Source organism: Loxodonta africana, chromosome 20 (assembly GCF_030014295.1).
Source record: "Loxodonta africana isolate mLoxAfr1 chromosome 20, mLoxAfr1.hap2, whole genome shotgun sequence".
Classification (NCBI taxonomy): domain Eukaryota; kingdom Metazoa; phylum Chordata; class Mammalia; order Proboscidea; family Elephantidae; genus Loxodonta; species Loxodonta africana.
This window is the reverse complement of record NC_087361.1, coordinates 52223679-52248457: the sequence shown is the minus strand read 5'-3', so window position 1 is coordinate 52248457 and position 24779 is coordinate 52223679. Positions and strand designations below refer to the sequence as shown.

General features: G+C 42.4%; 1 protein-coding gene across 9 annotated transcripts in view; it reads left to right on the top strand.

Annotated features, from left to right (window-relative positions):
* GRIK1 (glutamate ionotropic receptor kainate type subunit 1) overlaps window positions 1-24779 on the top strand; it is a 476634-nt gene that overhangs the window by 341153 nt on the left and 110702 nt on the right. For all 9 annotated transcript variants that reach the window (XM_023548472.2, XM_023548471.2, XM_003410315.4 and 6 more), the window contains 2 exons: window positions 783-956; window positions 13458-13601. In XM_023548472.2, the coding sequence (XP_023404240.1) occupies window positions 783-956; window positions 13458-13601 (318 nt within the window). The remainder of the gene's footprint in view (window positions 1-782; window positions 957-13457; window positions 13602-24779) is intronic.

The following is a 24779-nucleotide window of genomic DNA, read 5'->3' as shown; positions in this document are numbered from 1 at the left end:
GAAATATGGTCTGAAAGGGAACAAGTTCTATTGTTAAGTTGCTCACACCCACACAACCATATGCTGCAGTTTATCCTCCAACAAGAACCCTCTGGTTCTCACTCCAAGTACATGGCCAGTGGGCATTCTGCATGGCCTCATGTATGGGACGTGAATTATTTTCAGTGAGCCTGGGTAGTATTTTTTTCTGCTGGATATAGAAATGCTCTCCCTGTCAAATGCAGATATGATTTCCAAATTTCACCTCCTTGGCAAGACCCAGGACAGTCTGAGGCAGCAAGATGTGACTGAGAGGGTAGCACTGCCCCTGAGGAGTTGTTCATTCTTGGACCAGTCCCATCACCACTCAGAACCTGTTTTCTCATCTGTAAAATAAAAGCATTGAACCAAAGGAACAAAATTATCCCTTCCAACTCCACAAGGACTGTACCCTAGGAAGAGAATGCTCTACCTTCTCAGATGTCATATCTGGTGCCCAAGGGCATATTAATGATTAACTTCCAATTAATGATCAACTTCCAAATTTCTCTTCTAACTGTACTGCACAAAAAAAAAAAAGGTATGGGGGAGAATGAAAACTGCTTACTGCCGTAGAGTTCCTGAGGCAACGCGTCAATGGAAAGAGTTGGGAAATGTTCTTTTATAGAAACTATATGATAATGGCCGCCATTTTGGTCTTAGTCCATTTGTTGCTTCTGCAATCATTAATTCTTTTGTGCCCAAATAACATTGCGAATGTTACCTCTTTTCTACTTTTGTCGTTTGTTCGTAACACTGCACAGGACTTGTTTGCTTTAGATCTGGAACTCTATAGGTACAGCGGCGTAAATATGACTGGGTTTCGGCTGCTTAAGATTGACAACCCTGAGGTGTCCTCCATCATTGAGAAGTGGTCCATGGAGAGGCTGCAGGCCCCACCCAGACCCGAGACTGGCCTTCTGGATGGTATGATGACAGTAAGTCATTTTCTTTTTCATCATTGTAAGAAATATATATAACACGACACTTGCCAATTCAACGCTCTTTACATGCACAATTCAGTGACACCAATTCCATTAATCCTGGTGTACAACCATCATCAGTGCCCACTACGAAGTGCCCCATTACTGTAAACAGATACACAATGCTTCCTAAACCATGGTTCCCTTTTTCCCTCTCTCCTGCCCCTGATTGTTGTTGTTGTCAGCTGCTGTCAAGCTGGTCCCTGACTCATGGTGACCTCCAGTGTGTCAGAGCAGAACTGTGCTCCATAGGGTTTTCAGTGGCCGATTTTTCAGAAGTAGATAACCAAACCTTTATTCCAACATACCTCTGGTTGGACTTGAACCTCCAACCTTTCAGTTAACAGTCAAGTGTGTTAACCGTTTACACCACTCAGAGACTCCTGCCTGTCTCTGGTAACCAGTAATAAACTTTGGTCTCTATATATCTGCCCGTTCTCGATATTTCATATAAGTAGGATCATACATTTGTCCTTTCATGATTGCCTTGACAGTAAGTAGTTTTAAAATAAAATCATTTAAAATAACGTTTGAATTTCTTAGGGGTTAAGAATTTCCTATGCCTTCTGTGGTGTGAGGAAAAAGTGTTAGGATGTGTACTCTGACTTCTATCAAAGAAGGAGTAAGCTCTTTAGATAGTATTAAAGCTGTGCCCAGCTACTCTCAAAAACTACTATTTTTAGCTTCCTGTCAGTACTTGACTTAGATGAAGTTAAAAAAGAGAAAGCAGAGGCACCAGCCAAATGAAGACAAAAAGCAGGAACCAGAGCAAGGGTGAGCAAAGAGAGCTTTCGCTCCCAGATCGTGGCCTTGGGAAGGAATGACCTGCCTGAAGGTGGTGTGGAGTCAGTTGGCCTTCCTCGCTCTGCCACATCTCGGCAAGCAAAGCGCGTGTGGAAAACCAGCAGATCTACACCGACTCGGTGTGTTCCTGGTCTTCACGTCCTGGACTGGTCCAGGCACACTCTGCAGACACCGGCAGTGCTCAGTGCCAGCCGTGTGACACTTCAGAAGCAGGTACCAAGCACACAGCCCGACAAGGCAGAGGTACTCAGCTGAACAGATAAATCCAAAACCGCCTCATCAAGGAGCTTCTCACTAACATCAGTTGTCTTTCGCTGTCAAATGTACCTACCCTGGCTTTATTTCTCTAATGAAGCTCCCAGTGTGATGGAGAAAATACAGGAAAAGAAAAAAAAAATTGTGTAGTAACAGCATCTAAGGGGAAAGATATTGGGCAAGCTGGTGAGTAATAGTCTTTTAAATTGGATTGTATTTCATTCTCTGTTCCCAGCAACGTGAGATGCACTTTCACTTTTAAGATGCAATTTACCGATAGCTGAAGGTGTCCTCTCCCGGGATTTCTTTTCTTTTTTCACCTTTTTTTTTTTTTTAATGAGGATCAAATGAAAAGCAGAAATAAATGAATGAATGAAGTGGCTCTGGATGATTCCGTGTTCCAGGTCCTTGACCATTTTTCAGACCTAAAATGACTCTTAAAACATGCAAAGCGATCTGAGAAATACTGATAGAAAGCATTTTGGTACAAACGAGCCTTGGTGTGATTTGAAGCCTGCTTTTTTTTTTTTTTTTTTTAATACGAGCAAGTAGAGAATATCCAGGGAAATATTAGATTTCTGAAAGTGAGGGGGGAAAGCCAGAGAGAGACAGAGAAAGAAGCTAATATGTTAGCTTTTCTCTTCTTCCTCTGGGATTTATAATTCCACTGACTCAAATATGTTTCCACACCCTCTGCCCATCTCCCGATAAGATTTCTAGCATAGGATGAGAGCTCAGATAAGTTTTACCTGATCTCAGATAAGTTTTTACCTATGCCGTACCACTAAGGGTTTACAGTCTGAAGCAATGTTAACCCAGATCGTGGATTTGTGCCAAACATTAAATATTAATCTCAAAAAAAAGGCTTAATTTACAAAAAAAAAAAAAAGCCTCTGTTGTGTTCAATTATACTGCGCTGACAGGACAGCTTGTACGTTTCGACTGAGAAGGAGAAGACCATTGAGTGAGGGTGATGAAGCCCTGCAATTCACACCGAATCAGGCCAGGCATGAGACGTCGTTGCTCCCCAGGGCTGCTGCCATGGCCTGGGCAACGGCGGTCCATGGGGCAGGGCTGCTGCCGCCACAGCCTGGGCAGTGGTAGTCCACGGGACAGGGCTTCTGCCATGGCCTGGGCAGTGGCAGTCCACGGGGCAGGGCTGCTGCCACAGCATGGGCAACGGCAGTCCACGGGGCAGGGAGAATGGCAGAGGTGGGTCCCCGTGGAGGGAACCGGGTCTATTCTGCTTGGAGAGAGGTTTCTGAGCTTTGTTACTGTTATGGTTCATGTTATTCATATACAATCTGTAAAATGGAAAATGAGGATGAATCAGACCAGAAAAGGGTGGCTCATCAGGGCCCTATGTGAATGGGTAGAATAGCTACATTAGGTCATGTCCAGTACTAGTCAAAAAAGTGGTAGAATGCAGGGCCCACTGGAAGTTGGACTCAACCTTCACACTGATACAGCTTTGAAGCTGATCATGTCAAGCAGAATATTGACCTTTACTTCTCCAAAAAGCCCACTTTGCACTTCACTGTTTCCTTTCTGCTTCTTCTGTTGTTGGTGGTGATAGCTGCTTTAAGTCAATTCTGACTCATGACAACCCCATGTGTGTCAGTGTAGAACTATGCTCCATAGGGTCTCCAAGGCTGTGATTTTTTAGAAGCAGATGGCCAGGCCTGTCTTTTGAGGCACCTCTGGGTGGGCTTGAACTGCCAAAGTTTCTGCTAGTAGTCGAGCATTTAACGATTTATGCAAACCCAAAAAACAAACAAACCCATTGCTGTTGAGTCAATTCTGACTCACAGCAACCCTACAGGACACAGTAGAACTTAGATACAGTTTCCAAGGAGTGGCTGGTGGATTCGAACTGCTGGCCTTTTGGTTAGCAGCCAAGCTCTTAACCACTGTGCTACCACAGTTCCCAAAAACCAAAAACCCATTGTTGCCAAGTTGATTCTGACTCATAGTGACCCTATGCGACAGAGTAGGGCTGCCCCACAGAGTTTCCAAGGAGCACCTGGTGGATTCAAACTGCCAAACTTTTGGTTAGCAGCTGTAGCTGTTAACCACTACACCACCAGGGTTTCCCCAGGGTTCCCAGAGGTGACTAATTTGGGGACGTAGAAACTGGGTCAAGGAGAGATTAAAGGGCACACATAAGGTCATCCAGTGGACCAATCATTGAGCCAAGAAAGCCACCCAAGTTCCCAAGCCCAAGCCCAATGCTGACACATCTTTTTTTATCAAGTTGCCTCGGTATTCAAACTGCTCCTTCTCCACCTTGAATATAAAAAAACTTTTGGTTTCAATTCCTTTGGGTCTATTTATCTCAGACCCTGCTTTCATTCATTCTTGCATGGCAAGAACTTGCTGTCCCTACTGCCTGGATGGAGCCTTCCCCTCCCCCAGATATTTATATGTCTGGCTTCTCACCACATCCCAGGCTTGCTCAAATGTCACTTCACTAGGCCTTTTCTGAAGCCCCTTCCTAATATAGCAATCCCTGCCCCCACTGGGAAACCCTGGTGGCATAGTGGTTAAGTGCTACAGCTGCTAACCAAAGGTTGGCAGCTCAAATCCACCAGGAGCTTCTTGGAAACTGTATGGGGCAGTTCTACTCTGTCCTATAGGGTCCCTACAAGTCGGAATTGACTCAGCGGCAACGGGTTTGGTTTTTGTTTGGCCCCAAGTGTTCTCTCTCCCTTTCCTCCTTTCCTTTTCTTCACAGCCTTTATCACCTGATATATCTTGATCTGATGTTTATTTAGTACCTTCTCCACAAGAATATAAAATCCATGAAGACAGAGACTTTGCTTTTCTTTTTGTTTCTGCTTTTTCCCAGTGCTAGAAGAGTGCCTAGCACCAAGTAGGCCCTCAATAAATATGTGTTTAATAAACGAATTAATGTACTAAATAAATATGTATTAAGCTTCTATTAAGATTCAAGATGTTAAATGAAAAATATTTATGTAACTCTTCAATATATTTATGAAAGTCCAAAGAGAGTTCCATTAAGCAAGAGTTAAGCACAATTAGAGAAGATAAAGATTATTTGAAAGTAATACTATTATTTTGAAAATTAGTCATAAGCTGCTGTTAATGTTTAAGTAATGCCATTACTATCATAGAATTGCATTCTTCAAAATTACATTCATTTTCCACTATTCTGCAAGGTGAATTTCTCTGTAGTCATTTATAACTGTCTTTTTATGTGTGCCACATACCTATATAGGCCCTTGTATAAATATACAACAGAGCTATTTCTTTAAAAAAAATAAGAAAAATTCCTGTATTTTGACTCTGCATCTACTTATCTATTTTCCCCTTTAATACTATTTATGATTAAAGATTTCTTAGAATGTCATATACTAAAAAGATATTATTACGTGTCAAAATACATCCAAAACTGAAAATACAGAAATAAGTTATGTCCAAGTCCAAAAAATCTTAACTCCAGACTTAAAAAATTAATTTAATTAAAGAAAAACTTTAAAACAGAGTTAAAATTGAGTTAATTAAGAAAGCTTTTACTGAGTCAATAGAGTTTAAAAACAGTGAAACTCATTTGAAAAAAAAAAAAAAAACCTCTAGATTAAAAAAAAAGGAAAAGTATTCTATCAACCAAAGGATTAATTAACTCAATAGAAGTTTTGAGTGATTTTGTAAAAATCAACTTCATTCCTTTTTTATTACCGTTTTCAAGACCCAATTATTTTCTCCTTTGAATTTTTTGTTGATACTACACGTTTTCCCTAATGAAGGCATGTTGATTAAAGGATCAATTCTGAATTTTTGTTATGACCTATGGGTTTTGATACTCATTGTCTGGGATATCATGTGTCCCAGTGGCCGCTGGGTGGCATAAACCCTGCTGATATGAGTCAATGATAAAATTGTTTTTTGTTTGTTTTTGTTTTTCTTGAAAACTTGTAAAACATCATGTAAAACATAAAAGCACCTGGCAATGACTGCACATACATTTTATTCTAGTCTCCTTCTTAGCCTTTTTATTATTTTTCACGGAACTTTTCAAAACACGGTACGACGTATTCTTCCTTATTCCAGAAGTGTACTTACACAGCCCAAATAAACAAAGCCAAGGTTTTTTTTTTTTTCTTAACCTCAGGAAAATTACCACTACAATGCATTCTTTACTACTGCAAAAGCAGTACTTAGAGGCAAAAAAAAAAAAACTAAAGGAATTTGAATATTAGGAAAATTACAAGTCCTATGCATTCTTCATTAAAACAAAAGCAGTACTAACAGCTAAGAAGCAGAAACAGCTGCCCTGGAATACTGCAGACCAGCTCATAGCAGCGCATCGTACCTACATGTGGAAGCAATGATTAGGCCCTAAGAGTGAATGCAGGGAAGAATAACTTATGGGAGTTCCAGTGTCTTGAGAAGCACCACTGCAATGCATTATTCCTTATTGGAAAGGCATTATTTACTGTTCAGAAGCTAGAAAAGAAGGAAGCCAGTAACACCTGGAAACAATGAATGGCATCAAGGAGAATATGGCCACTATGACTGAATGAAGACTAGGAATAGCTTATTCTCATGATAAGTACATTCTCACGAGAACATAAAAAAACATGGTGAAGAGGCTTATCTCACAGAAATAAAGGCAAACCTGTCAAAAGTTTAGAAAATTCATACATCCAGGAGGTATCACCTAAGACAACGCTCAGTCTACAAAAAAATGAGACTCTCACTCAGGATTTTTGAGTTTCACACATTTCAAAAGGCTCCTACCTTGAGGCTAAACACGTTAAAATCAGGTTATACCTTTCCAAAGAACTCAAAAGGCATAAAAAGCAGATGGCATACTGTATGTCCCATGGGTTTTGGAAGGGTTACCTACAAGTTTTGCTCAGCACTTGAGTTGATTCAATATATTGGCTTTTGGATAGACTGAGGTGGTAGGGTGGCCCCTACTCAGATGGATTCTTCTGTGATTGTGGACCAAAATTTGTGTATGATTCAATATAACGTATGAGTCATGGAAACAACAAAACATCGATCTGTCACCTATCTTCCCAGTTCTTCAAATGTGCTTGCATTACAAAATTAAGCCAGCAGCCTTATCCCCTGTACTACACATGAGCAATTCCCATTTTACAGTCCACAGGGCAGACATCTTTGAGTCTCCACTTTGAGTGTCCAATGCTACTCCTTTGATGAAAAACAATAGGCATCTGAATTCAGTAGAAGGAGCAAGATCTTTCCAGACAAGGAAAGCCTGGCTGTAAGTCCTGTCTAGGTTCCCTACCTAACTAGGTGACCTGAGCCCTGCTGTTTTGCCAGTTTATAGTCAATAAAAGAACAAAAGGCATTCTGAGATACCAAGATGATCAAGGCAGAATTCATCTGTCTTCATGAATCACATTCCTTGGCTTGCATGTGTAGCCCACGATGGGCTTTGCCTGGAACCTGGGTGACCTTGTATGTCCACTGGATCACCCAGATGTGTTTTCCAACTTTATATATAGTCCTCTTTTCCCTAGTCCTCACTTTCTCTCTCCAAAGCTGGCAAATGTTCATTGAGATTCATAACATGCCAGCCCCTCCTGTACTTGCTGCAGATGCTATCCTATTTACTGAATTTTCGGGGTGTGAGTTCATAGTAATATCTTTGGTACTTTCCCCAGACCACTTCCCAGCTCATCTGTGGGTGGTGCTTCCCTACCTCCCGGGTGTCGGGTATTTATGATGCTCAATACCCCTCCCTCCAGTTTGGCACTCAGCAGCATCCACTCCCACAAACTCATGCTCCCCACAAGGACTTCTCCAGGCAAGGTCCTAGCACTCTCACCTTTATCAAAATCCTCATTACTTCCATGAGGTACATCCCAAAAAAGAAGGAAACAAGCCAGTTCATACTAAGTGGAGAATTTCCCACTTAGTATGAGCTGGCTTGTTCTTTTTTGAGATGTGCCTTGTGGATAAGATACTTGGATTTTAATAGAGGCAATTGTTAACACTGAGACAGGCAGCTCAGAAAATAGGAGGGGCGTATTTGGGAGCACGTCCCTCACAAAAAAAACTGCCTTGCTCACTTACATCAGGTAGGTGAGTGCTTCCAAGTTTGGAGCAAATATGGGAATTTTATCCTTGCTGCCCATTTGTTCTTCAAAGACTAGGCCTCCCTTCAGAACTGCCAGCTCCTCTAATTTTTTTCTAACAACAGCTACATACCAGGCAGGCAGCAAAGTTTGGGAACGCTATAAGGCTATACGATATTGTTAGTCCTTCTTTTTTTTCTCCCTATATATTTTACTGGGGATCCCCAAGACCACCCTCAGGTGCAACAATTCACTAGAAGGGCTCAGAGAACTCAGAAAAGCTGCTGTAATTATGGTTATGGTTTATTACAGAAAAAGATACGGATTAAAATCAGCAAAGGAAAAAGGTTCAAAGAGCAGAGTTCAGGAGAAACCAAGCATGAGCTTCCAGTTGTTCTTTGCCAGTGGAGTCACATGGACACTGCTTAATTCTCTCAGTAACAATGAGTGACAACATGGCAGACAATACCGCCAACCAGTGAAGCTCATTCAAGGTTCAACCAATTGCCTTCAAGTCATTTCCAACTCATGGCGGCCCCGTGTGAGTCAGAGTAGAACTGTGCCCCGTAGGGTTTTTAGTGGCTGATTTTTGGAATGTGTAGGGTTTGACTACCCCAAGCTCATTTAGTTCATCCTTTACTGCACATTGTTGCAATAACCAGAACACAGTGCACTGGGCAGAAGCCTGCTTTCAGCATGTTTATTTCATGATCCATGGTGTGGTAAAATATACTAACTAGGTTTAGATGTAAGTGTAGTTAAGCAAAGTTTTTTTTTAAGACTTTCTCAGGGGCATTGAGCAATGTGCTTGCTGCCACGCTTTTAATATAAACAAAATGTGGACATAAACACATTTGTAAAAAGAACAATTGAGAGTTGCATTTTGGTAACCAGGCTTCCAGCACAAAACCCAAAAGGGAAGGAAATTCAGCAGCAGGTTATTAGTATTATAGAACAGTTATAGTAAATATCTTCTCTATCTGAGAATACATTTTATGTCAAGAGGAAGCATATTCTTAGAATACATGGTTCTCCTCTTTGGATTTAAAAGGCACTGCTAAGACCCAGGAGTCCCTGGGTGGTGCAAACGGTAATTCCCTCTCTGTTAACCCTAACGCTGGAGGTTCGAGTCCACCAGAGGAGCCCTGAAGAAAGGTCTGGCATCCTACTTCCAAAACACCAGCCGTTGAAAACCCTATGGAGCACAGTTTTACTCTGATACACATGAGTTCACCATGAGTCAGAACTGACAACAGCTGGTGTGTGTGTGTGTACGTGTGTAATGAGGCCTACAAGTCTGAACATTTTTATTGCCCATCCCAATGGGAGGCAGCCTTCAGTTTATGAAAAGGTCACAAGCTGAGTTTATAAAAAGGCCAGATTGTTGGAATTCTACTCCTCATACTTCTCTATCAAACCGATCATCAATCAATTAATAACTATACATATACATTTTTAACATATATTCTGCTCCTCAAAAGGTCCAGGCTACCATAGCAAGGGTGTCAGCTCTAAAATCTGAGCCTGCGTCCTGAGTTGGAATCCTCACTCCTTCCCTTATGGACACATAACTTTAGGTAAATTATTCTACAACCCCTCCTCAATTTACCCTTCGGTAAAATCATAACAACAGTACCGATTTCAAAGGTCTTATTTCAAGAATTAGAAGAAATTTAACACATGTAAAATGCTTACAGTACCTGGCACTGTAAAGTAAGTTGTTCATGATTACTAACCATTATTGACCTACTAGTGTGATGATTGAGTCACCAGACAAATCTCTGGTTTCGAAGTAGCACAGCTTCACAGCTAAGGGCATAAACGGCAGCACCAACTTCCTGGATTTGAATCACTGGTTTGGGGATGCCATTTAACCTCTCTCTCTAATTTTTTCTATACCTTAGCTTCTTCATCTATAAAAGAGTAAAGGTTATAGTGAAGATTAAATGTTTGCCAAGTATTTAGAACAACACTTGACATATAATAAATGCTTAGTAAATGTAGCTATTACTACTGATTGCATTTAGAAAAGCCATGATGAATGGATAAATTATGGTATATTCACACAATGGAATACTACGCAACGATAAAGAACAATGATGAATCTGAGAAATACAACATGGAGGCATCTGGAAGGCATTATGCTGACTGAAATTAGTCAGTTGCAAAAGGACAAATATTGTATAAGACCACTATTATAAGAACTCAAGAAAAGGTTTAAACACAGTAGAAAACATTCGTTGATGGTTGTGAGGGTGATGAGGGAGGGAGAGTGGTATTCACTAACTAGATAGTAGATGAGAATTATCTTAGGTGAAGGGAAGGGCAACACACAGTACAGGGAAGTCAGCACAACTGGACTAAACCAAAGAAGTTTTCTGAATATAACCAAACAATTTGAGGGACAGAGTAGCAGGGGCGGGGGCCTGGGGACCATGGTTTCAGGGGACATCTAGGTCAATTGGCATAACAAAGTTTATTAAGAAAATGTTCTGCATTCCATTTTGGTGAGTGGAGTCTGGGGTCTTAAAAGCTAGTAAGGGGCTATCTAAGATGCATCAATTGGTTCCAACCTACCTGGAGCAAAGGAGAATGAAGAACACCAAAGACACAAGGTAAACATGAGCCCAGGAGACAGAAAGGGCCACATAAACCGGAGACTACATCACCCTGAGACCAGAAGAACTAGATGGTCCCCAGGTACCACCAATGACCACTCTGACAGGGAACAAAACAGAGAGTCCCTGACAGAGCAGGAAAAATGTGGGGTGCAGAACTCAAATTCTAACCAAAAGACCAGACTTAATGGTCTGACTGAGACTGGAGGAACCCTGGAAGACACGGCCCCCGGACTCTCTGTTAACGCAGCGCTAAAACCATTCCGGAAGCCAACTCTTCAGACAAAGATTAGACTGGACTGTAAGACATAAAATGATACTCGTGAAGGGAGTCCTTCTTAATTCAAGTAGATACATAAGACTAAACAGGCACCTCCGGTCCGGAAGCAAGTGGAAAAGGCAAAAAGGGACAGGAGCTGGTTGAAAGCCCAGGGGAAATACAGGATGGAAAGGATGAGTATGCTATCATATTATAGGGAGAGCAACGAGGGTCACATAAAAATGTTTGTATAAATTTTTATATGAGAAACTAACTTGAACTGTAAGCTTTCATTTAAAGCACAATAAAAAAAATGAAAAGCCATAATCTGCCAATAGCTTGTTGTTGTTGTTGGCTGCCATTGCGTCGACTCCAACTCAAGACGACTTCATACGTGTTTTAGGTAGAACTGTGCTCCATAGGGCTTTCGAGTCTGTGGCCTTTTCAAAGTAGATCACCAGGCCTGTCTTTAGAGGCATCTCTGAGGGGGCTCGAACCATGAACCCTTGGGCTAGTATATGAGTGCTTAACTCTTTGTGCCACCCAACCAGGGACTCTTGCCAATAGATGGTTGTTGTCGTGCGCTATTGAGTCGACACTGACTCATAGCAACCCTATAGGACAGAGTAGAACTGCCCCATAGGGCTTCCTAGGCTGTAATCTTTGTGAGAGCAGATGACCAGGCCTTTTCTCCTGCAGAGCTGCTAGGTGGATCCAGACCACCAACTTCCAGTTAGCAGCTGAGCACTTAGCCATTGCGCTGCCGGTTACTGCCAACAGATTACTGTCCCCTAAACAAGCCAAATTAGTATAGCAGAGTGGTGGAGAACACGGGTGTTAGAACCAGACAGACGTGGGTTCAAACCCTGGCCTGAAACTAATTAGCTTAGTGGCCTTGGACCAGTCTCTTAAATTCCCTGAGCCTCAATTCTGTCATCTGTAAAATGAGTTATATCAGTCTTAAATTGATATTATCAAGATATTCTTAAGCTTTAGCAATCCCCATCACCACCCATCTAATTTCTACATACGGCAATCATAGGAGTAAAGTGATTTATCTTAGAGATACATCTTAAATACTTGGATTGGTACACTATTCACATACAAAAAGGATGCATTTTATTTTCAGGCATGACATAATTTTAATTCCTCAGCAAACGTTAAACAACATTTATGTGCCAGGAAATGAGTGAGCCACTAAAGGCTGAAGCTGAGCCATTTCTGCCTTCTAACAAACTCCTGTTCTTATGGAGACACAGATATAAAAACAAATGATCATAAATAACAAGATAAATGCAATGAGAGAGACAGCCCAGGCTCACAAAGATGCAAAGTAGGAGTCTACTCTGGCCTCAAAAACTGAAAAAATGTCAAATGTATTAACCTCTATTCTCTCTTTCCACTCCCACCAAGAGATGCCATTGTAAATGCTGAACGAACCAAGTTCAGGAGAAAAAAAAGAAAAAAAACAAACCCATTGCCAACTCATAGGCGATTAGTACTGCCCCATAGGGTTTCCAAGACTGTAATCTTTACGGAAGCAGACTGCCACTTCTTTCTCCTGCTTAGTGGCTGGTGAGTTTGAACCACCAAGCTTCCGGTTAGCAGCCAAACTCTTAACCATTGTGCCCCCAGAGCACAGAAAACCACATGATAATCTTCATTCTATGACCTGGAGTCTAGTGTTAGCACTGCCAATTATTATTGACAGGGACATCTATTTTATAAAATGCTGAAAGTATTATGTCAACTTTTGCCAGTGAGAGAAATTCAACGAGGGGAAGAATAAGCTGCCCAGCCCCCAAAAGAAATCACCATTTTCAATCTCTACCAGGAAGGCAAGTACTGGCAAAAGTAGGCAAATTCGGAGCAAGTTACATATGTCTCTTCTTCAAAGAGTCTCCCCAAACCTGCTTTGAATTTGATCCCTCAGCTACCACCTTCTTGACTCTCAGGAATGGAAGCAGCCAACACAAGCACCTCTATCTGCAAATCACCTGTTAGTTTTACTGGCAACCGTGTGTTTCTACCAAATGTAATTATGTGAGTAGATAGATAAATACTGAGAAACAAAATCTGCTCTGGCAATATTGGGCTTTTGTAGCTTCTAACTCAATGCAATTGATCTTCATATTGTGCGTAGCCTACAGACGTTCTGAAAATAGCTATTCTCCAAGTCTAGTCTTTGTGGCTGATCTGAGTTGCTTTTATTTATTTTTATTTTTTTAAGAACTCATAACAAAGTATAGCTATTATTCCAATTCATGCTGGAGTGTGAGGTATTATTTTGGAAAGAAATAGCTATTGGAGAGTGAAAACTGTTCAGCAGGAGAATAAATGGCCATTTGGATCAGACAAATGTGAGCTGAGGAAGCAGGGCATGAGACTAAGCAGGAGAAAAGCTAAGCAAAAGTGGAACTGAAGGTGCGGTATGTGTTTTCCTCCACAGACTGAAGCAGCCCTGATGTACGATGCGGTGTACATGGTGGCCATCGCTTCCCACCGGGCCTCCCAGCTGGCTGTCAGCTCCCTGCAGTGCCATCGACACAAGCCATGGCGCCTTGGGCCCAGATTTATGAACCTGATCAAAGAGGCAAGTGCTGCTCCTCACTTTGGCTTAGAACTGTTTGCACTGTCCATTTGGTGTGGTACTTCCTGCGTGGTTCTGTTGGCATGATGTCTGTAGGGGAGGGGAAGTTGGGACTTCAGTGGTAAAAGTTTGTCTAGAAAAACTGCCAGGAATGTCCCAGTGTGACGTCGGGAAGTTCAAATAAGCTTGTTGTTTGTTGCTATTGGGTCGGCTCTGACTCATGATGACTTTGTGTGTAACGGAACAAAACGTTGCTCGTGCCAACTTCATGATCGTTGGTATGTTTGAGTCCACTGTTGCGGCTAATGTGTTAATCCATCTCATTGAGGGTTTGCCTCATTTTTGCTGACCTTCTACTTTACCAAACATGATGTCCTTTTCTAGTGATTAGTCTTTCCTAATAAGGTTTTTAATAAGGTTGGTATGGCAAACTGACAAATGGGTGGTGGTCAAAGAAGCTACCATATTGTCACTCTAATCATCTTTCATTTCAACTCTGGGCCCAGCTACTTCTGGCTATCCACACATGTATAGGGGAGCTTGTGGGTGTTCATTCCATGGTGTATTGAGTCAAGGTGAGAGTTTGTCCATCACTGACGCGTGCCAGAAACATCTCCCATATTTTAGCCCACAATGCCAGGGCCTCTTAAGGCTTGGGTTGTACATGGATGAATGGTTGGACCTCTTTATCTTAATGATACAATGATCATTTTGCCATGTGTCAGTTAACCTGAAAAGTCTAGTCCCATTCAAACCCTACCCAGTGTGCTAAAGGATTTTCAAGAGTATAGGGTTTCTTGCTATTGCCCTGGGATCCTGGACTATCTCTCACCCTCTCCTCTTCTCTGAAGCAATCTGACTTACCTTCATAAGACTCTGTTCTAGGATCTGAAGACTGTTTGTCTTAGTTACCTAGTGCTGCTGTAACAGAAATACCCGAAGTGGTAGCTTTAAAGAACAGACATTTACTTTCTTACAGTTCCGGAGGCTAGGAGTCCAAATCAGGGCCCTTCCTTGGAAGAAGCCCCAGCATTTCCTTGGTTCCTTGATGATCTTCACAAGGCATCTGTCTTCCCCATGTCTGTGTGTGTGCCTGTGGCTATACTACTCTTTTTGTAACCTGGAAGGGATTAGGTTCAGGCTTCACCCTACACCCACATGACCTCAACTGACTGATTATATTACACTGCATGAAGCATAAGGTCATTACATTACACGCACAGGGATAGGAATTAGGATTCCAACACACATTTGGAAAGAAGCAGGCACCATTCAATCTGTAACACCCCTGATAGATACATATCCTTGAAATCTGTATGACTCCAACCCACATGTCAGGGCGTGTCTGGACTTTCTGGGGAGCAGCCAGGCCTGACTAAGTATCCATCTTAGTTGTGATGCTGCTTGAATATTTTCTCTATGGGGTACAGAGATTTACCTCTCAGGTGAAGAACGTCTTTTTCTTTTCTCTCTCTCCTTACCACAGAGGGTGGAGGTGAAACAAAGCCATAAGAGAGAGGAAAGGGAGGGAGCATGATACAACAGAAGGCCCAGCAGAGAGAGGGATAACTCCCATGGAGAGATGCTTGCTTTTGGCTCTGTTTCCACTGGTCTCCTTAGCACCTGGAGACCCTCTCTCAACTGTTCACTTCCCTACGGAAGGCTGACTGTGATCCATAAAGGTGAGGCTCACAGAGGCAGGTTATATACAGGTTAAGTATCCTGGCTTCAAAGCGAAGCTGTTTGCAGCTTGTAAGTCTGGGGCAAAGAGTGACAAAGAGCAAAAGAAGTGCTTGGGCTCATGATTTAAGGAGGCACTCACCTTCAGGTGTGGATTCTGCATTTATACAAATCTGAGAGTGAGTGCTTCCTTAAATTGCGTTTCCTGGGCACTGCTTTTTCCTCACTCTAGTCCTGGCCCTGGCTGCTTGGGCTTAAATTCCAGCTCTGCAGCTATATAACCTGGGCAAGTTACTTCAGCTCCCTGTGTCTCAGTTGTCTCACCTGTAAAATGGGGATCATAACAGCAGCTAACCCATAGCGTTGCTGTGATGATAATAAGTAAGGTTAATAGATGTGGAGCTAATAGATGCCAGCACACAGTAACAACTCTGAAATCTTAGCGCTCTTCTTACCATTGGAATGGACCTCAATATCAGCCTCACTCAGTCTGCCGAGGAGGGTGCCAGAGATTTAAAGCTGGCAACAAGACCAACAAAAAAGGAATCACAAATAGGCATGAAATGAAATACCCTTTCTGACAGCTACATAAATCTGACATACTGTGCCTAATACAAAAACATCGCACAGTCTCCTTGTCTCCCCGAAGCATTCATGGTGATGTCCTGAATCACCACCCTGATGACCCTGATCTGTAACAAGGAAACAGCTGGTTTCCTTTTATCTCCTACCACAGCAAGGAGAGGCAGGAAGCCACATGAAGGTCTGGGATCAAACACTCAGAGCACCCCAAGCACATTTTTGCATAAGAAGGTGAAATTACCGAGTCACATTTATGAATGCTTAAAGAAATAACAAACTCCAAGATGGGGGGCCAAATTGGAAGCCAGATACCATCTCACATTCATTCACTCCAAAGAGCAAATCCCACCTCTACCCCTGGGGTAGGAAGGGGACCTGTCAGAAACCTTTATCACCATTCTGCTCATCCTTTCCTCTGTCTCAGGAGCCATGATGCCATATGATACCATTGGCAGAAGGTAGGTGACTGTAGAAAGACGGGGTGGGGTAAGCAGGAGCAGTACAACAGCCTGTCAGAGGACTGGCACTGAGGGGATTCTGAGATGAACTAAAACATACAAATGCAAGAAAATCCACAAATTTCTTTACATGAGTACATAACTCAACACCAGGCAGCAGGGTTTGTTAGGTAGCTGCCACCAAGTCGACTCTGACTCATGGTGACCTTACCTACAACAGAACTAGATGTTGCCAGATCTTGCATCATCCTTACAATCGCCACCATGTTCAAGACCATCAGTTATTGTGACTATGATGCCAGTCCATCTCACTGAGGTTCTCTTTCCTCCTCGTTGTCCCTCTACTTCAGCAAAAGTGATGTCCTCCTCTTGATGACCTGTCCAAAGCAAGCGAGTTGGATAATGTTTGGTTGTGATTCACAAGGCTTTCAGTGGCTCATTTTCAGAAGTAGATCACCAGGCCTTTCTTTCTAGTCTTTTAAGTCTGGAAGCCCTGCTGAAACCGTCCACTGTGAGTGACCCTGTTAGTATTTGAAGCACCGAGAGCATTTATTAGGAAGCTTCCCCCCCCCCCCCGGTCCTTTCTTTCAGTCATTCTCACATCTTAAAGGATTTCGAAAACTCAAATCAGAAATAATGTAAAGGAACAAGTCAGCAGATTGAATTTATGGAGCAAAGATCACCTTCGTCACAGGAGGTAAAATTCCCAAGATTAGACGTATTTGTGCACCCTCTCTTGTTGTTGTTAGGTGCCATTAAGTCAATTCCAGTTCATAGCAACCCCATGTACAACAGAACGAAACACTGTCCCATCCTGCACCATCCTCACAATGGTTGCTGTATTTGAGCCCATTGTTGCAGCCACTGTGTCAATCCATCTCTTTAAGGGTCTTCCTCTTTTTTGCTGACCCTCTACCTTACCAAGCCTGAAGTCCTTCTCCAGGGACTGGTCCCCCCTGATAACATGTCTAGAGCATGAGACACTAATCACTGATAACTCCACATATCATACAGAATCAGTAACCCTTTCAGACATGCTTTTCAAACTGCTTTTCAGTAGGCTGACTAGAAAGAGGGATAGAATTAAAGAATATTCTAAACATGATAGAATGTGTTATAGTGTTATCTCTCTGGGTATTTGCTAAAAAAATGCTTATTACTCTTCACCGTCAAGTTGAGTCCAACTCATGGCGACGCCATGTGTACCCATGTGTACAGAGTACAACTGCTCCACAGGGTTTTCTTGGTTGTAACCTTTACGGAAGCAGTTCACCTTACCTTTTTTTCTGTGGAGCCACTGCGTGAGTTCAAACCACCAACCTTTAGGTTAGCAGCCAATAGCAAACCAGTTGTGCCACCCAAGGACCATCAAATACTTATTGGGAAATTATAAATCCTCACATCAAAAAGCATTACTAGGACTCCATTATGGAAGTAACATGAACTTGTCACCATTGAGATACCCTACCTGCCCCCTTCCCCCCAAAAAAGTAGAAAATGTGGTTCTTACTTCATGCACAGCCACCACCCATCTGTCAGTGGAGGCTATAATGCTGAGCAGATCTCAGTGGAGCTTCCAGATGAAGACAGACTAGGAAGAAAGGCCTGGTGACCTACTTTTGAAAGTTAGCCAGTGAAAACCCCATGAATTCCAAAGGTCCTCTCCCATTGTGCATGAGGTTGCCACGAGTCAGCTAGTCACAACAATCATTAAATGGAAGCGTCTGTAAAAAATGGTATAATCATAGTATCTGCTTTGAAATGTGGTTGTCAGGAAGAAATGGATCAATGCACATAAAACATTAGGCATAGCGCCTAGCATAGAGTGAGCACTGTTTGTTTGCTCTTATTATTATTATTATTATTACTGTCATCATCATTATTGTTATTGGAGCCCAAGATGAAGTAGTCATGTTTACACAAAGGCAAACAGGACTTCACAGAGGAAAAGCAGGAAGAGCCATGCAGATAGGCATCCAGCGTGCAGGAGGCCAACTGCAACGCTGCCCAGGAGTGCAGAAACATTCACTCAGTTGCCATGCATGCCATTGTACAGAACAGTCCCAAAGACAGTAGATAATGATCAACCAGACTGAGCTGCCAGAACACCCTGGCAAGCCCTGTCTCACATCAGTCAAGGAAATGGTAGCCGAATGTGGAGCTGTGGAAGCTTTAGTATGTCCTTCCTACCATCAGAGCTACTCTGGATCCAAGACAAGCTCCAACTGGCCCTGGGGAATCAGTGGGAGCAGCTGCGGAGGGAGCAAGTGCATTGAGGCACTTGGGGAGAAGGAGGTATCCAACCACGGGTGCTGGGAAGAGCGATGAACTGTGGGTACTGGAAAGCAAGTCAGAGATTTTAGGTTAACTCAACAGATTTTAATTTTGTTCTGGGTCACAGACTCTATATTAAAACTGTTTTAAAGCTTGGATCCATTTTCCCCTCAAATGCACACCAATTTTCTGCAATCTCAGACTGCAATCTCAGTCTTAGAGACATCCTGGGTTTCCTGAAACTCACTTTAAGGGTGCTTGGATAGTGTGTTGAAAGTAGAATTTGGTTGAAAGAGTGTTCCGTTATGGTGAACAAAACGAAATAAAAAAAAACCCAAACCCTTTGCTGTCGAGTCGATTCCGACACGTATGAGACAGTGAACAACAAAAGCATAAATGAAGTGTAAGGAGCTCTGTTGAGCCCAGATCCCCGTGAAGCAGTGGTAAGAAATAAGTTCAAGTAAATATGGCGGGAGGGACAATTGGTAGAAACTGACCGCTGAGCTGAGAAATTAAAATTTGATTGATAATTGGGCAGGAACTCAATTATTCTTGAGACAGAAACAAAACTGATATTTGAGTTAGTTTGTCTGGTAATTATGCTTGGGTTGAATGAAACAGATAGAACCATAAAGATTATTGAGGAAGGTACTGTGGACATCTCGGTTTAGGAGTAAACATCACTCATAAAGAGCTGAAAGGAAGGGGATTTGTTCAAGAGAAGCTTACAAGTGTTTCTTGAATATAACCCTAACTTTTCCCCTATGTTTAAACTCACCCAGCGACTTCCCTGCTGGACAAATCCACTAGGACGTCTTGCTGCTACCCCCAAATCAATAAATTCCCAAACAGAACCCATTATTTTATCTACTAAATCTATTATTTTCATGATAGTCCCCATGTCAATTAATGACAATGTAACTTGTATGACAAAAACAACCACTGAAATAACAAAATAAACTTATTTTGGCTTCCACCATCCGTTTAAAACTATGCATAGATTCCATGACTCTTTTGTTTGCTTAAAGCAATGACCATCTTAGAACCCCTTTAACATGAAAGCAAAGCCTTAACTTAGTAATTACAAAATCTAGTACAAGATCTTAATCAAAACTCCAACTTGATTTAACTTCAAATTTTTCCCTTCCCACAGCTTGAATCTGCTGGAAGATTCTAGTGAAATGGAGAACATGATTGACTTCTCTTTCCTCCTTTCCTGGCTTACTTCTTCCTGACTTCTCTAGCTGTTACACCCTCCACTAGGGTCAAAAAGAGATAAGACAGTTTTTACTTGGGTGGGCTACTCTGTGCTTTCTGGGCTTGACAGATGGTTGAAGATGGCATCCCTAGGTAGGCCTGAGAGATTTTTAAAGCTAACTCTTTCCCTTGAGGTACTTTCTTTGGCTCTTTAAGGGTTCCTTAAGCCTTTAAGGGGTTTGAGGTTAGGGCCATCTCTTCTGATGTTACTTTGACCTAAGTCAGCGCATCCCTATCTCAGGTGGAAGCTTCCACTGCTTCCCCTGCCCCTTAACGTCCAGCCTTACACCTCTTGCCTCTTTCTTCTGAAGCCTTCTCAGCCGCCTGGGCAGTCCTATTAAATATAACACAGGACTATCCTGTCGAGGTGCTCTGCGTCCAAACCTGGCCCACAGGAAACACACACTTATCCCTTTCCTAGAAATTCTGGGATGCATTTAAATCACAGTGCAACAGACTTCTCTTTGGATCACCACAACAGTGGGTCAGCTCTTCTCTAGCCCTCTTTTGTCATTTGGGGGTCACATTGCAGTCCATGGTCCACCTTGGTGTCCTCACATTTGGGTCAGCCATTGGTCCTCTGCCTCTCCAGGTGTAGCAAACCCATTTCAGATCCCTTTTGAGTGGCTTCTGGAATCTTCCCTCACTAGGCATGGGGTAAGACATAGCACGACAAAGGGAGAGAGGTACGGACTCACAGAGAGGCAATCGCTCTCAACAAAGAAATTCCTGCACCTGTCATTTCTTCTACCTTTTTATATAACCTTGCTCTCAAAAAAAAAAAAAATCTAGGCACTTCTTTGAATGTATGCCGAAGGATTTTCGGTGTGTCTATCTATCCACTTTGGTATCCTAACCCCTATCATATGGGTCAGAATCAACTCGACAGCAATGGTTTTTTGTTTTTTTAAAATCATCCGGGTATCTGAGTTTGAAACATTACAGTTAGATAGAACAAGTCACTCAAACCAAACCTCTCCAGGTTGCCCAAGACTTCCCCACGCTCCTCAGCACAGGCATGTAATTAATTGTAAAGCCCTGCCAATCTTCTGTCCTGAATATTCCTTAGGACCCTCCCTTGCCCAGTGCCCTCATCATTTCACACCTGGACTAGTAAAACAGCCTCTAACCAGGTTCCCTGTCTTGGAAGAAGTACAGCCAGAATGCTCCTTAGAAGCAAGGATAGCGAGACTAGGTCTCACATAATTTGGACATGTTATCAAGAGGGATCAGTCCCTGGAGAAGGACATCATGCTTGGTAAAGTAGAGGGACAGTGAAAAAGAGGAAGACCTTCAACAAAATGGATTGACTCTGTGGCTGCAACAGTGGGCTCAAGCATAACAACGATTGTAAGGGTGGCGCAGGACCGGGCAGTGTTTTGTTCTGTTGTTCATAGGGTCACTGTGGCTCAGAACCAACTCGATGGCACCTAACAACAACAACAACCAGATTCCCAAGTGCCGGTCCTTTTAAAACCACTGTTCACGTACAAGCAAAGCAATCTGTGTAAGTGCGGTGTTGGTGCAGTACCGTCTAGAAACACAAACCTGCTTGTAGTTTCCTGCACCCACCATGCCACTCTCCACACTGTGGAGACAGGTGGGCTTCTCTTTTCCTGACTAAAGCCTGCCTGATATATGCTCCTCACAACCTGGAAATCTTAGCCTCCTGTTTTGTTTTGTTTTTTTTTTTAATTTAGGCTAACTCTTACCAAGGGCAGTGGTGGCTCAGTGGTAGAATTTTCACCTTCCATGCAGGAGACCTGGGTTCAACTCCCAGCCAGTGCACCTCATGTGCAGCTATCAACCATCAGTCCATGGAGGCTTGCATGTTGCTAGGATGCTGAACAGGTTTCAGTGGAGCTTCCAAACCAAGAATAAGAAGAAAGGCCTGGCAATCCACTTCCAAAAATCAGCCAATGAAAACCCCACGGATTGCAACAGCCTGATCCCATTGTATATGGCATCGCCGTGTGTCACAGGTTGAACTGTGTACTCCCAAAACATGTGTCAACTTGGCTGGGCTATGATTCCCAGTATTGTGTCGTTGTCCTCCATTTTGTCATCTGATGTGATTTTCCTATGTGTTGCGAATCCTAACCTCTGGCGGTGGTTAAGGTGGCAAGATCAGGTTATGTTAAAGAGGATACAACACCCTTACTTAGGTCACAGCCCTGATCCACGTAAGGGGAGTTTCCCTGAGGTGTGGCCTGCATCACTTTTTATCTTACAAGAGATAAAAGAAGAGAGAAGCGAGCAGGGGCGGGGACCTCATTACCACCAAGAAAGAAGAGTGAGGAGCTAAGTGTGTCCTTTGAATCTGGTTTACCTGCACTGAGAAGATCCTAGACCAGGGGAAGATTGATGACAAGGACCTTCCCCTCAGACGGAGAAAGCCTTCCCCTGGAGCTGGCACCGTGAATTCGTACTTCTAGCCTCCTAAACTGTGAAAGAATAAATTTCTGTTTGTTAAAGCCATCCATTTGTGGTATTTCTGTTATAGCAGCACTAGATAACTAAGATGCCATGAGTCAGAGCTGACTTGACAGCAGCTAACAACTCTTACTCAGAATTTGTTATCTGTAGCAAGACTCTTCTGAACCTCCATTTGGGGATGGGTCCTCCACTGTTCCTCACAGATCCTGTACATCTCTATGTTAGCATGGAGCATGCTTCATTCAGATGCTGGGAGATCTTTCCATGGGGCAGGGACAAACTCAATTATCTCTGAGTCCTCAGAGCACCCTGCCTGTCCATGGCAGGCATGTAAAAGAGACTGGACGAACTGAACCCAGGAAGTTAAAATCAGCAAACTCTTAATAAAAATTTGCTGAACTAATACTTAAATTTAAACCATATAAATAGTTTCTAATTGATCTGTTCCAAAATAAGTTTACCATATAGAATAAAAAATTATTTCCAAATGCCAATACATATGCGGTGTCACTGAGAGCTATGTAAAATGCTGATGGCTTTCTGCCACTGTTTTGCTATGAAAATGTAATTTATTGATTCTAGTTTGATGGAATGAAGAGTATAAATTTTTAGTGTATTTAAATTCCATCTATTAAAAATCAAAGTGTAAAAGATAAAATTCTTCACTGAGGCACCTACATTTGCCCTGACATTTATTTATACTTTTTCTTAGTAGGTCAGTATAAAAAAAAAAAAGTATAGAGGGGGTTTTTTTTAATACGGGATCTGGGTGAAAAATTAAAGTCCCTAGAGAAACAGAAGCTGTAACATATTTTTGTCCTCTGTGACTCCGCTGAGTAACACTTCCTATTATTTCATGTGCCTTGATTTTGACTGGCAGGACAAGCTATCCCTTGGACGAATTAGATAACATTGGATCTGGTGGCAAACTCAGTCAGATTTTGATTCTTTGGAGAAACGTCCAGAACGCATTGCTCATTCTGCACCTCTTAAACAAAAATTACCTGCATTCTGACCCCTCCTCTTTCGGCATCGACAGATAGCTTGTTGTTGTTGTTGTTGTTGTTAGGTGCCGTCGAGTCGGTTCCAACTCATAGCCACCCTATGCACAACAGAACAAAACACTGCCCGGTCCTGTGCCATCCTCAAAACCATTGTTATGTTTGAGCTCGTTGTTGCAGCCACTGTGTCAATCCACCCTGTTGAGGGTCTTCCTCTTTTCCGCTGACCCTGTACTCTACCAAGCATGATGTCCTTCTCCAGGGACTGATCCCTCCTGACAACATGTCCGAAGTATGGAAGATGCAGTCTCACCATTCTTGCCTCTAAGGAGCATTCTGGTTGTACTTCTTCCAAGACACATTTGTTCATTCTTTTGGCAGTCCATGGTATATTTAATATTCTTCACCAACACAATTCAAAGGCGTCAACTCTTCTTCAGTCTTCCTTATTCATTGTCCAGCTTTCACATGCATATAATGCAACTGAAAATACCATGGCTTGGGTCAGGGGCACGTTAGTCTTCAGGGTGACATCTTTGCTCTTCAACACTTGGAAGAGGTCCTTTGCAGCAGATTTGCCCAGTGCAATGCGTCTTTTGATTTCTTGACTGCTGCTTCCATGGCCGTTGATTGTGGATCCAAGTAAAATGAAATCCTTGACAACTTCAATCTTTTCCCCGTTTATCATGGTGTTGCTCATTGGTCCAGTTGTGAGGATTTTTGTTTTCTTTATGATGAGGTGTAATCCATACTGAAGGCTGTGGTCTTTGATCTTCATTAGTAAGTGCTTCAAGTCCTTTTCACTTTCAGCAAGCAAGGTTGTGTCATCTGCATAACGCAGGTTGTTAATGAGTCTTCCTCCAATCCTGATGCCCCGTTCTTCTTCATAAAGTCCAGCTTCTCATATTATTTGTTCAGCATACAGATTAAATACGTATGGTGAAAGAATACAACCCTGATGCAAACCTTTCCTGACTTTAAACCAATCAGTATCCCCTTGTTCTGTCTGAACAACTGCCTCTTGATCTATGTAAAGGTTCCTCATGAGCACAATTAAGTATTCTGGAATTCCCATTCTTCCCCATGTTACCCATAGTTTGTTATGATCCACACAATCAAATGCCTTTGCATAGTCAATAAAACACAGGTAAACATCCTTCTGGTATTCTCTGCTTTCAGCCAGGATCCATCTGACATCAGCAATGATATCCCTTGTTCCACATCCTCTTCTGAAACCGGCCTGAATTTCTGGCAGTTCCTTGTCAATATACTGCCGCTGCCGTTTTTGAATGATCTTCAGCAAAATTTTTCTTGTGTGTGATATTAATGATATTGTTCTATAACTTCCACATTTGGTTGGATCACCTTTCTTGGGAATAGGCATAAATATGGATCTCTTCCAGTCAGTTGGCCAGGAAACTGTCTTCCATATTTCTTGGCATAGATGAATGAGCATCTCCAGGGCTGCATCTGTTTGTTGAACCATCTCGGTT